Source organism: Haliotis rufescens, unplaced genomic scaffold, assembly GCF_023055435.1.
Source record: "Haliotis rufescens isolate VD_foot unplaced genomic scaffold, xgHalRufe1.0.p SCAF_7, whole genome shotgun sequence".
Classification (NCBI taxonomy): Eukaryota; Metazoa; Mollusca; class Gastropoda; order Lepetellida; family Haliotidae; genus Haliotis; species Haliotis rufescens.
The window spans coordinates 22994396-23008441 of NW_025964361.1; the positions used below are offsets into that span (position 1 = coordinate 22994396).

At 44.0% G+C, this 14046-nt stretch overlaps 1 protein-coding gene across 1 annotated transcript in view; it reads right to left on the minus strand.

The window, feature by feature from the left end:
• Positions 1 to 14046, minus strand: part of LOC124137451 — a 32249-nt gene that overhangs the window by 16166 nt on the left and 2037 nt on the right. Inside the window, exons 2-6 of the mRNA XM_046503733.2 lie at positions 13088 to 14003; positions 11280 to 11430; positions 9579 to 9697; positions 3147 to 3333; positions 1074 to 1213 (exon numbers count right to left, since the gene is read on the minus strand). Coding sequence (XP_046359689.2) covers positions 1074 to 1213; positions 3147 to 3333; positions 9579 to 9697; positions 11280 to 11430; positions 13088 to 13997 — 1507 coding nt within the window. The 5' untranslated portion in view covers positions 13998 to 14003. The remainder of the gene's footprint in view (positions 1 to 1073; positions 1214 to 3146; positions 3334 to 9578; positions 9698 to 11279; positions 11431 to 13087; positions 14004 to 14046) is intronic.

The window sequence follows — 14046 nt, forward strand, 5'->3', positions numbered from 1 at the left end:
TGACACACATCCCTCCAGGCAATCTGAACACTCTCTGTGGACAGAAGCAAAAGTCAATAGACAGTGACACACATCACTCCAGACAATCTGAACACTCTCTTTTGACAGAAGCAACAGTCAATAGACAGAGACACACATCCCTCCAGACAATCTCAACACTCTCTGTGGACAGAAGCAACAGTCAATAGACAGAGACACACATCCCTCCAGACAATCCTGAACACTCTCTGTGGACAGAAGCAACAGTCAATAGACAGAGACACATATCCATCCAGACAATCTGAAGAAGCCAATCAGCATGAAGCAAAAATATTAATGCTGAGGGAGAAATATTGAACATAATTTCCCCTATGTCTGTGTCCCCATGGGTAATATTAGATTGTGATAAGAAAAACAACTGGTACTTTCATTCCAAACTGAGGATTAACAGAGATGGCCAGAAAATGCAATACCCAAGCCAAAATGTATTGCATGAAATGGTGGACAAAGTACCTTCATCAAGTAAATTATGACATTTTACTTGCTATTTGACAAGGAAACATATATGTATAAAACATATTATACATTAATATTAATTTCCAAACCCCTGTATACTGCAACAATATTTGGCAAATTTTCCACAAATTTGGAAAACCAATGTGAAAGGATCAAAACATATTTACCTTCAGTCACCATACATGTAAGACTGGAGAATGAAAGCCAGGTTTAGGACTGAATTCACCACAGTCATGTTATAACCCTTGTGTAAAGGAAGCACATTGCAATTTTTTCAGATATCTAAACTATGCGTTTTCTTCTCTGTATGCTTTGAGAGCAAAGTTGTCTAAGGTGCAATGCTTCACTGTGCAGAGTCGATTATGCATGCCTAGGTTTGATCCCATATGATGAGTCTAGGTTTGTCAGCAAGATACCTCTGCTCATGATGTTCACCAAGGTGGTAAACGTCCAAGACCTAACATCTTTGACCTGCATCACTTCAGGCGTTCCTCCCTCATTGAGCTGAAGTGCTATGATAAAAGTGAAAAACTGTTCCCAGCAGTGATTTACCCAGCTACTCTGTCCTGCAGGCTCACCTTGTGCTGTTCCACTGTGGAAACACAGGAAGGACTCTACAGCCTGTATGCTGGATCTCTGGGGACAGCTGGGATCAAGGAAGTTCATAGCCCCTTGCCATGCACCAGCTGCCAGTGTGGCCTTCTCTCTTGTCATCACTCTATCAAACACGGAACACAGGGATGCACTTTGAAAACACATTTTTGAAGTTTTGTAATATTGTGCAAAATGTATAGACGGACATTCATTTAAAAAAAACATCAGTTGAAATAAAGGACAAAAGTGTGCAATAATAGACTAATATTACGGATAAATGATTGCTAATAAAGGTCAAAAGAAAGAACAATGTGTTCTTTAGCATGTTAGTGCGCACAAAGGACACCAGACGCTAACGAACAACATTGTCAATAAAGAACGCCAGATGGTGCTGCAATTTGTACAGCATTCCAATTTTAATCAGCTTGTTCCGCTGTGTATATGATAAATGTATGCCATGAGCAGCATGACACCAAGGTGCACAATGCATATCCATTGCATCATCCCTTGTGCACCCACTGTGTGACATCATATACATGTTTCGATTATATATCAAGTGTTTAGTCATCGTCACTGGGAAAGTGGAACGTTTTGATAAATATTTTCTTGTTTATGAACTGACTTTAATATATTTTGTGTTAATTCATTTAATGAATAAATGAGCAGAATGTGAAGTTATTATTTTTGACATATTTATGAAAGTCTGTAACTCAGAATTTCAAATGGGATTTCTTTGTTGAAAATATGGGATTAAAAGCCAGTGGTCTGTCTAAAATTAGGAATTAAGTAACATTACTTTTTTATATCTTCTAGCTGGCCCTAGCCAATCTGGAAGATTCTCGGTTTTCTTTACGTACAAGAATGACAGTTTGAAAGTTTGGTAGTATTGTTTGAATCTCAACCAGAAGTTGAGAAAATGGACATTAGTTATTGTTGAAACACAGAGATAAAGAGTTATAACTCATTTTGCAGCTGTTACTACTGAAACAAAGAGACAAAGAGTTATATAAGACTCATTCGGTTTGTGGTAAAACAAAGAAAGACAAAGAGGGTAAAATAGTTAGGACTTATTTTTTCGTGGGAGGAGGAATAAATTATGATGACAGTATCTTGTTAGTTGTCAGAGGATGGAGTGAGAGTTTGAGTCTGCACCGCTGACCAGATGGGTTCTCCCTCTGTATTTGGGAAGTTCTACTGAAGGTTAGAAGCCAAGAGCTGATATGAAGTAATACTGGGCTCTTCAGTGTATCATTTAGATATGTGTAGTGAATATATCAGTCAGGCAATATAAATACATAATGGTCATCCTACAGCCTACAATAAATGGAATATAACAACCACCCAGACTTATGATAAGAACGAGCTACATCATCCCCTGAACCAAGGTGTAGTAAGAATAAGTTGCCGAAATAGAAGTGAATTAAACCTGATATCCCAGGTAACAGTGCACCTTGGTGTCGTGTAGCTATTTGCCAACGTTTATCATATACAGAGCAGAACAAGACAAATATAATCGGAATGTACAAATTGCAGCATTGTCTTGCATTCTTTCATCGACAACAGTGTTCATTAGCATTTGGTGTCCTTTTGTGTGCACCTACCATCCTTTAGTACACATTGTTCTTTGTTAGTCGTCTTTGTTAGTAACATTTAATATCTATTCATAACTTTTGCCTATGATTGCATACTTATGTCCTTTATTTCAACTCATGTATCTTTTGACCGATGGCAGCCCCTAAAAATCATATTAAAATGTTCTTGGTATTGAAGCAGGAGACAATCAAACACAATAATGTCATCATACAGGTTTGAATCTCATTTGATTAGTTTCGAGTTTGACGAGCACAAACACACATCTTGTCATTTTGAGTTAAAATTGATTACGTGTTTTCATTTGTATGTTGTATTCCAATATATTATTCAAGTTTAGCTGGGGGCTTAAAGTCAGTGACCATGTTAAAGGTACAGAGGGTGTCAGTAGTAAATGGCCAATATGGATGACGCTGACTTTCAGGTGTTCAATTCACATTGTAGAATGTCTGCTATGGAAGTTTTACCCTTGATCGTACACACTGGCCATCAGCATGTACTTTTGTAGGAGAACTTCTTTATCCTCCCATTGTAACCTTGACCTCCTCATTATAGATTCTGATGCCTCTATGTACAGCCGCTTTGCTTTTATAGGTTCCTCATTCTGTGCGTACAGCCGGGCTGCCTCGCTCAAAGCATTAGCTCTGCCCATTTCTTAAAACGAAAACACACACATATTGGGTCTTCTGACCAAGTTGGTAAGGAAGTGTTCACCAAAGAAACATGTACATCAAGCCATTTAGATAACTGACCAGAAGTCCCTTTGTCTTGTACTCAACCTTTACATGCTATTAATATCAATACTTAGATTTGTCAATAAACGGGAAACCTCATAGAAAGTAACCTCTGACTTACTGGCAATGCTCACTTTAACATGCATTACAGACATGGCATTGTCGTCTTGAAAACAAACCATTGAGCAAAGGGCAACTGTCATTTGACCCTCCTATGTTAGAAGATTTCTAATAGGGTCCTGTTCATCATGGTGATCCCACCCCAGGACATCACTGAGCCTCCATCACACCTGCCAGGCTGATTGACATTGATGTCAGTGTTATGTTCACTTTCATATCTAAGAACATGACCCCTGAAGGTAGTCTGCGGTGAATCTGTATTCCTCTGATGATTACTCCCCTGTTGTCTGTTGTCTTAACCACTGGTGTCAGATAAAAAATTGCCCATCAGTGAAACATTGTACACTGTCCATGCAGAGGAGCTGCATAAATCAAGTTTTAAATGGTCTGTTTTGAGATCAGGAGCCATGTGTATGGCATCCTCATCAGTGTTGATCATCAGCTTTTTGTGTTTGTAGACATTTGTGGCACATTAAGTGTATTGCCTATGATATGATTCAAACCATCATGGCACAATGACAGAGAATCAGCCACATCACCCATAATGGCACAATGACAGAGAATCAGCCACATCACCCACCATGGCACAATGATAGAGAATCAGCCACATCACCCATCATGGCACAATGACAGAGAATCAGCCACATCACCCATTATGGCACAATGACAGAGAATCAGCCACATCACCCACCATGGCACAATGACAGAGAATCAGCCACATCACCCATCATGGCACAATGACAGAGAATCAGCCACATCACCCACCATGGCACAATGACAGAGAATCAGCCACATCACCCATCATGGCACAATGACAGAGAATCAGCCACATCACCCACCATGGCACAATGACAGAGAATCAGCCACATCACCCATCATGGCACAATGACAGAGAATCAGCCACATCACCCACCATGGCACAATGACAGAGAATCAGCCACATCACCCACCATGGCACAATGACAGAGAATCAGCCACATCACCCACCATGGCACAATGACAGAGAATCAGCCACATCACCCACCATGGCACAATGACAGAGAATCAGCCACATCACCCATCATGGCACAATGACAGAGAATCTGCCACATCACCCATCATGGCACAATGACAGAGAATCAGCCACATCACCCACCATGGCACAATGACAGAGAATCAGCCACATCACCCACCATGGCAAAATGACAGAGAATCTGCCACATCACCCATCATGGCACAATGACAGAGAATCAGCCACATCACCCATCATGGCACAATGACAGAGAATCAGCCACATCCCCCACCATGGCACAATGACAGAGAATCAGCCACATCACCCACCATGGCACAATGACAGAGAATCAGCCACATCACCCATCATGGCACAATGACAGGGAATCAGCCACATCACCCATCATGGCACAATGACAGAGAATCAGCCACATCACCCATTATGGCACAATGACAGAGAATCAGCCACATCACCCACCATGGCACAATGACAGAGAATCTGCCACATCACCCATCATGGCACAATGACAGAGAATCAGCCACATCACCCATCATGGCACAATGACAGAGAATCAGCCACATCACCCATCATGGCACAATGACAGAGAATCAGCCACATCACCCACCATGGCACAATGACAGAGAATCAGCCACATCACCCACCATGGCACAATGACAGAGAAGCAGCCACATCACCCACCATGGCACAATGACAGAGAATCAGCCACATCACCCATAATGGCACAATGACAGAGAATCAGCCACATCACCCACCATGGCACAATGACAGAGAATCTGCCACATCACCCATCATGGCACAATGACAGAGAATCAGCCACATCACCCACCATGGCACAATGACAGAGAATCAGCCACATCACCCACCATGGCAAAATGACAGAGAATCTGCCACATCACCCATCATGGCACAATGACAGAGAATCAGCCACATCACCCATCATGGCACAATGACAGAGAATCAGCCACATCCCCCACCATGGCACAATGACAGAGAATCAGCCACATCACCCACCATGGCACAATGACAGAGAATCAGCCACATCACCCATCATGGCACAATGATAGAGAATCAGCCACATCACCCATCATGGCACAATGACAGAGAATCAGCCACATCACCCATTATGGCACAATGACAGAGAATCAGCCACATCACCCACCATGGCACAATGACAGAGAATCAGCCACATCACCCATCATGGCACAATGACAGAGAATCAGCCACATCACCCATCATGGCACAATGACAGAGAATCAGCCACATCACCCATCATGGCACAATGACAGAGAATCAGCCACATCACCCATCATGGCACAATGACAGAGAATCAGCCACATCACCCACCATGGCACAATGACAGAGAATCAGCCACATCACCCACCATGGCACAATGACAGAGAATCAGCCACATCACCCACCATGGCACAATGACAGAGAATCAGCCACATCACCCATAATGGCACAATGACAGAGAATCAGCCACATCACCCACCATGGCACAATGACAGAGAATCTGCCACATCACCCATCATGGCACAATGACAGAGAATCAGCCACATCACCCACCATGGCACAATGACAGAGAATCAGCCACATCACCCACCATGGCAAAATGACAGAGAATCTGCCACATCACCCATCATGGCACAATGACAGAGAATCAGCCACATCACCCATCATGGCACAATGACAGAGAATCAGCCACATCCCCCACCATGGCACAATGACAGAGAATCAGCCACATCACCCACCATGGCACAATGACAGAGAATCAGCCACATCACCCATCATGGCACAATGACAGAGAATCAGCCACATCACCCATCATGGCACAATGACAGAGAATCAGCCACATCACCCATTATGGCACAATGACAGAGAATCAGCCACATCACCCACCATGGCACAATGACAGAGAATCAGCCACATCACCCATCATGGCACAATGACAGAGAATCAGCCACATCACCCATCATGGCACAATGACAGAGAATCAGCCACATCACCCATCATGGCACAATGACAGAGAATCAGCCACATCACCCACCATGGCACAATGACAGAGAATCAGCCACATCACCCACCATGGCACAATGACAGAGAATCAGCCACATCACCCACCATGGCACAATGACAGAGAATCAGCCACATCACCCATAATGGCACAATGACAGAGAATCAGCCACATCACCCACCATGGCACAATGACAGAGAATCTGCCACATCACCCATCATGGCACAATGACAGAGAATCAGCCACATCACCCACCATGGCACAATGACAGAGAATCAGCCACATCACCCACCATGGCAAAATGACAGAGAATCTGCCACATCACCCATCATGGCACAATGACAGAGAATCAGCCACATCACCCATCATGGCACAATGACAGAGAATCAGCCACATCCCCCACCATGGCACAATGACAGAGAATCAGCCACATCACCCACCATGGCACAATGACAGAGAATCAGCCACATCACCCATCATGGCACAATGACAGAGAATCAGCCACATCACCCATCATGGCACAATGACAGAGAATCAGCCACATCACCCATTATGGCACAATGACAGAGAATCAGCCACATCACCCACCATGGCACAATGACAGAGAATCAGCCACATCACCCATCATGGCACAATGACAGAGAATCAGCCACATCACCCATTATGGCACAATGACAGAGAATCAGCCACATCACCCACCATGGCACAATGACAGGGAATCAGCCACATCACCCATCATGGCACAATGACAGAGAATCAGCCACATCACCCACCATGGCACAATGACAGAGAATCAGCCACATCACCCACCATGGCACAATGACAGAGAATCTGCCACACACCCCACCATGGCACAATGACAGAGAATCAGCCACATCACCCATCATGGCACAATGACAGAGAATCAGCCACATCACCCATCATTGCACAATGACAGAGAATCAGCCACATCACCCATCATGGCACAATGACAGAGAATCAGCCACATCACCCACCATGGCACAATGACAGAGAATCTGCCACACCCCCCACCATGGCACAATGACAGAGAATCAGCCACATCACCCATCATGGCACAATGAAAGAGAATCAGCCACATCACCCATCATGGCACAATGACAGAGAATCAGCCACATCACCCACCATGGCACAATGACAGAGAATCAGCCACATCACCCATCATGGCACAATGACAGAGAATCAGCCACATCACCCATCATGGCACAATGACAGGGAATCAGCCACATCACCCATCATGGCACAATGACAGAGAATCAGCCACATCACCCATCATGGCACAATGACAGGGAATCAGCCACATCACCCATCATGGCACAATGACAGAGAATCAGCCACATCACCCATCATGGCACAATGACAGAGAATCAGCCACATCACCCATCATGGCACAATGACAGAGAATCAGCCACATCACCCATTATGGCACAATGACAGAGAATCAGCCACATCACCCATCATGGCACAATGACAGAGAATCAGCCACATCACCCATCATTGCACAATGACAGGGAATCAGCCACATCACCCACCATGGCACAATGACAGAGAATCTGCCACATCACCCATCATGGCACAATGACAGGGAATCAGCCACATCACCCATCATGGCACAATGACAGAGAATCAGCCACATCACCCACCATGGCACAATGACAGAGAATCAGCCACATCACCCATCATGGCACAATGACAGGGAATCAGCCACATCACCCATCATTGCACAATGACAGGGAATCAGCCACATCACCCACCATGGCACAATGATAGAGAATCAGCCACATCACCCATCATGGCACAATGACAGGGAATCAGCCACATCACCCATCATGGCACAATGACAGAGAATCAGCCACATCACCCACCATGGCACAATGACAGAGAATCAGCCACATCACCCACCATGGCACAATGACAGGGAATCAGCCACATCACCCATCATGGCACAATGACAGGGAATCAGCCACATCACCCATCATGGCACAATAACAGAGAATCAGCCACATCACCCATCATGGCACAATGACAGAGAATCAGCCACATCACCCATCATGGCACAATGACAGAGAATCAGCCACATCACCCATCATGGCACAATGACAGAGAATCAGCCACATCACCCATCATTGCACAATGACAGGGAATCAGCCACATCACCCACCATGGCACAATGACAGAGAATCTGCCACATCACCCATCATGGCACAATGACAGGGAATCAGCCACATCACCCATCATTGCACAATGACAGAGAATCAGCCACATCACCCACCATGGCACAATGACAGAGAATCAGCCACATCACCCATCATGGCACAATGACAGGGAATCAGCCACATCACCCATCACGGCACAAGGACAGAGAATCAGCCACATCACCCACCATGGCACAATGACAGAGAATCAGCTATATCACCAACCATGGCACAATGACAGAGAATCATCCAGGTTGCAGAATATGATCTAGTTGACCCTCACTCCCGTTACTGGGGACTGATATAAATAGTTCCCCCCAACCCCCAAACCCCCCACCAGAAATTTTTGTGTGAGTAAATTTTCACAGGATTCGTTTGTGCAACAGGCGGATTCATGTCAGATCGTTCACTATTATTTATAGACATACCCCATTCATGTTACTGGGGACTGATATCAATAGTTCCCCCAAACCCCCCACCCCCCTCTGCCCCCCAGCAGAAATTTGTGTGTGAGTGATTTTCACAGGATTCGTTTGTGCAACAGGCGGATTCATGTCAGATCGTTCACTATTATTTATAGACATACCCCATTCATGTAATGCTGGTGAGTGGGGGAGAGTGTACAGTGAAAGGGGACAGACATAATTGCCTTTAGAGCCTCCCATACAAAGTGGGGCGAAGTAATCCGGCTCTAACAAACTACCACACAAATACAAACATATATATTGGGAATAAATATATGGATCTTAGGAATTGTAGATATGGCAGGGTATGTCATATAAACAAAAGAGTTTGGAACACATTACCATCCAGTTCAGTCTGTGCAATGTTCATAAAACATTCAATAGCATACTTGATGTTTCCCCGAGCCCAGAACACATAGGGCAGTGCTTTGTCAAAGAAGACCTCAACCACAGCTGGGTATCTGAAACCAGAACACATAGGGAAGTGCATCATCAAAGAAGACCTCAACCACAGCTGGGTATCTGAAACCAGAACACATAAGGCAGTGCTTTGTCAAAGAAGACCTCAACCACAGGTGGGTATCTGAAACCAGAACACATAGGGAAGTGCTTTGTCAAAGAAGACCTCAACCACAGCTGGGTATCTGAAACCAGAACACACAAGGCAGTGCTTTGTCAAAGAAGACCTCAACCACAGCTGGGGGCGGTCGGGTAGCCTAGTGGTTAAAGCGTTCGCTCGTCACGCCAAAGACCCGGGTTCGATTCCCGACATGGGTACAATTTGTGAAGCCCATTTCTGGTGTCCCCCGCCGTGATATTGCTGGATATTGCTTGAAGCGGCGTAAAACCATACTCGCTCGCTCGCTCGCTCAACCACAGCTGGGTATCTGAAACCAGAACACATAGGGAAGTGCATCATCAAAGAAGACCTCAACCACAGCAGGGTATCTGAAACCAGAACACATAGGGAAGTGCATCATCAAAGAAGACCTCAACCACAGCTGGGTATCTGAAACCAGAACACATAGGGAAGTGCGTCATCAAAGGAGACCTGAAACCACAGCTGGGTATCTGAAACCAGAACACATAGGGAAGTGCGTCAACAAAGAAGACCTCAACCACAGCTGGGTATCTGAAACCAGAACACATAAGGCAGTGCTTTGTCAAAGAAGACCTCAACCACAGGTGGGTATCTGAAACCAGAACACATAGGGAAGTGCTTTGTCAAAGAAGACCTCAACCACAGCTGGGTATCTGAAACCAGAACACACAAGGCAGTGCTTTGTCAAAGAAGACCTCAACCACAGCTGGGGGGGCGGTCGGGTAGCCTAGTGGTTAAAGCGTTCGCTCGTCACGCCGAAGACCCGGGTTTGATTCCCGACATGGGTACAATTTGTGAAGCCCATTTCTGGTGTCCCCCGCCGTGATATTGCTGGAATATTGCTAAAAGCGGCGTAAAACCATACTCGCTCGCTCGCTCGCTCAACCACAGCTGGGTATCTGAAACCAGAACACATAGGGAAGTGCATCATCAAAGAAGACCTCAACCACAGCAGGGTATCTGAAACCAGAACACATAGGGAAGTGCATCATCAAAGAAGACCTCAACCACAGCTGGGTATCTGAAACCAGAACACATAGGAAAGTGCGTCATCAAAGAAGACCTGAAACCACAGCTGGGTATCTGAAACCAGAACACATAGGGCAGTGCTTTGTCAAAGAAGACCTCAACCACAGCTGGGTATCTGAAACCAGAACACATGGGGCAGTGCGTCATCAAAGAAGACCCCAACCACAGCTGGGTATCTGAAACCAGAACACATAGGACAGTGCGTCATCAAAGAAGACTCCAACCACAGCTGGGTATCTGAAACCAGACAAGACAAACTCACACCTCAGTAAAGTAGGACAACCTATGGGAAAATCTGTACATAATAGTGAGTGAGTGAGACTTGGATGCTTTGAACAGTATTCCAGTTATACCACAACATGCACATATTTGTAATAGGCTACCTAATTCAAACCGATCCAACTTACACCCACCTTTTCTTGAGGTTTTCCCTCACAGAGCAGACCATGACATCGGTGGCTTTCCTGATGATCTCAGACTCTGAGGTGCAGTAACGGGAAGCATGGTGGAACAGTCCGACAGAAATATGCAGAGGTAGCATCATTTCTATTATACTAGCCACCACTGTTGACAACAATGTTAACAATTGTTATTATTTATATCACACTACTAGTACAGTCAAAAACAATGTTAACAACTGCCATCATTGGTATCACACTTACCAGCAGTCAACAATATCAACAACTATCATCATTTCTTACACACTCACCACCACTGTCAACAACACTGTTAACAATTGCCATCATGTCTAACACACTCGCCACCACTGTCAACAACACTGTTAACAACTGCCATCATGTCTAACACACTCACCACCACTGTCAACAACACTGTTAACAACTGCCATCATTTCTTACACACTCTCCACCACTGTCAACAACACTGTTAACAACTGCCATCATGTCTAACACACTCGCCACCACTTTCAACAACACTGTTAACAACTGCCATCATGTTTAACACACTCACCATCACTGTCAACAACACTGTTAACAACTGCCATCATGTCTATCACACTCACCACCACTGTCAACAACACTGTTAACAACTGCCATCATGTCTAACACACTCACCATCACTGTCAACAACACTGTTAACAACTGCCATCATGTCTATCACACTCACCACCACTGTCAACAACACTGTTAACAACTGTCATCATGTCTAACACACTCACCATCACTGTCAACAACACTGTTAACAACTGCCATCATGTCTATCACACTCACCACCACTGTCAACAACACTGTTAACAACTGCCATCATGTCTAACACCCTCACCATCACTGTCAACAACACTGTTAACAACTGCCATCATGTTTAACACACTCGCCACCACTGTCAACAACACTGTTAACAACTGCCATCATGTCTATCACACTGACCACCACTATCAACAACACTGTTAACAACTGCCATCATGTCTATCACACTCACCACCACTGTCAACAACACTGTTAACAACTGTCATCCTTTCTAACACACTCGCCACCACTGTCAACAACACTGTTAACAACTGCCATCATGTCTATCACACTCACCACCACTGTCAACAACACTGTTAACAACTGCCATCATGTCTAACACACTCACCACCACTGTCAACAACACTGTTTACAACTGCCATCATGTCTAACACGCTCATCAGCACTGTGGCACACTGTTTTACAATCCCATAGAGGAATAAATAAAACAAGTGGACTTAATCATTGATATTCCGTTTCAAATTAAATGTTTTAATAAAATTACAAATTAAATCCTATTTCTGTATACCACTGTTCTAGACAAGACTGCACCTTATGATTGTTACTATACATTCCAATCTAGTGAATCAGTATAGTTCTTTTGAACAGACAGAAATTCTAAATAATATTTCCATAACAAAATCAATTAAACAATTCCAAAGATGATGCATGATGGAAAGTTCATTAATCAACTCACTATTCCAGCTATATGATGGGGGCCTGTAAATATTCAGTCTGGACCAGACAACCTAGTGACAGATATTATGAGCAACGTGTCCTTTCAAAATGAAGGTATGGTGGGAAAGTATATCATAATACATAGAATGTTACTCCCCAGGGAGCTGGAAATGAAATTTGAGTGAACACTGATCCAAACACCTGGACAATAATAATGAAATGAAAATCTGCTACATTATAAATGGACTGATCATTCTCAATGTCACACATAATCAAGGATGCAATTCACCTGGCCTCACCTGATAACTGACAAATAGGTTGACACCATACGGTATTACCCCAGTTCCCAGCACCGCACTTCACATAATTGACATAGCAATATGGAAGGATTGAAGAGAATTCCCCAGCAATGTAATCCCTATATACTGATTCAAACACATCGTCATTCCAAATGTTTCTTGCTCTTAATATCAAGTCTCTGTGTGTTTTGGGAGTTGTTTCCTTTACACTGTATTTCTCTAATGACGTCAAGACAATTGAATGCTTTTCCATAAAGTTGAGGACATGATACAGCCATGACAATTGAATTCTTGTAAATGCCTGGTCTCTCCTCCTCGCATACAAAACATGTCTTATCAGAGGAGGCATGCTGCTTATTGATTGTTGTTTCTGATTGGAGCGCTTTGATAAAAATGAGCGAATACACAACTCAAACAATGTCGGCACATTTCGAATGTCAGGTCTTGACTTTTCATCGGAATAACCAACAAGATCTGGAAGTTCAAAGTCAATGTTATTAACATTTCTAAATGGGGCATCATAGTCAGAATAATGGATAAACATATTTTTTAAGCTATTATTCTGTCTTCTTTTGTGTTTCCTACTTGGAGCTTGATTTCTTCCCATCTGAGTTTGGTTTGAATTGGCGTCAACACTGTCAAACACACTGTCTGTATTGTCAGAAGAAACTGAGGCTGCTTCACCTATAGCCTCGTAATCTGTAGACTGATTCAAGAGGTCAGTATCACTGTCAGATAAACTTGTTCTTGCTCTTGATGTATGGCTAGAGCTATCTCCCTTTGTTTCGTTTTCTGATAATGCATCTCGATCAATGACAGAGGTTGAGGCCTGGTCACAAATCTCTCCAAGTGCTCCATGGGTTGTGAATACTTCTGGTTTTTGCTTCCTCTGGGCTACCTCTTCATCCATGCTTTGCTGAAACAGGGAAACATAAGATAATTTAAGAGCTAGACATTCC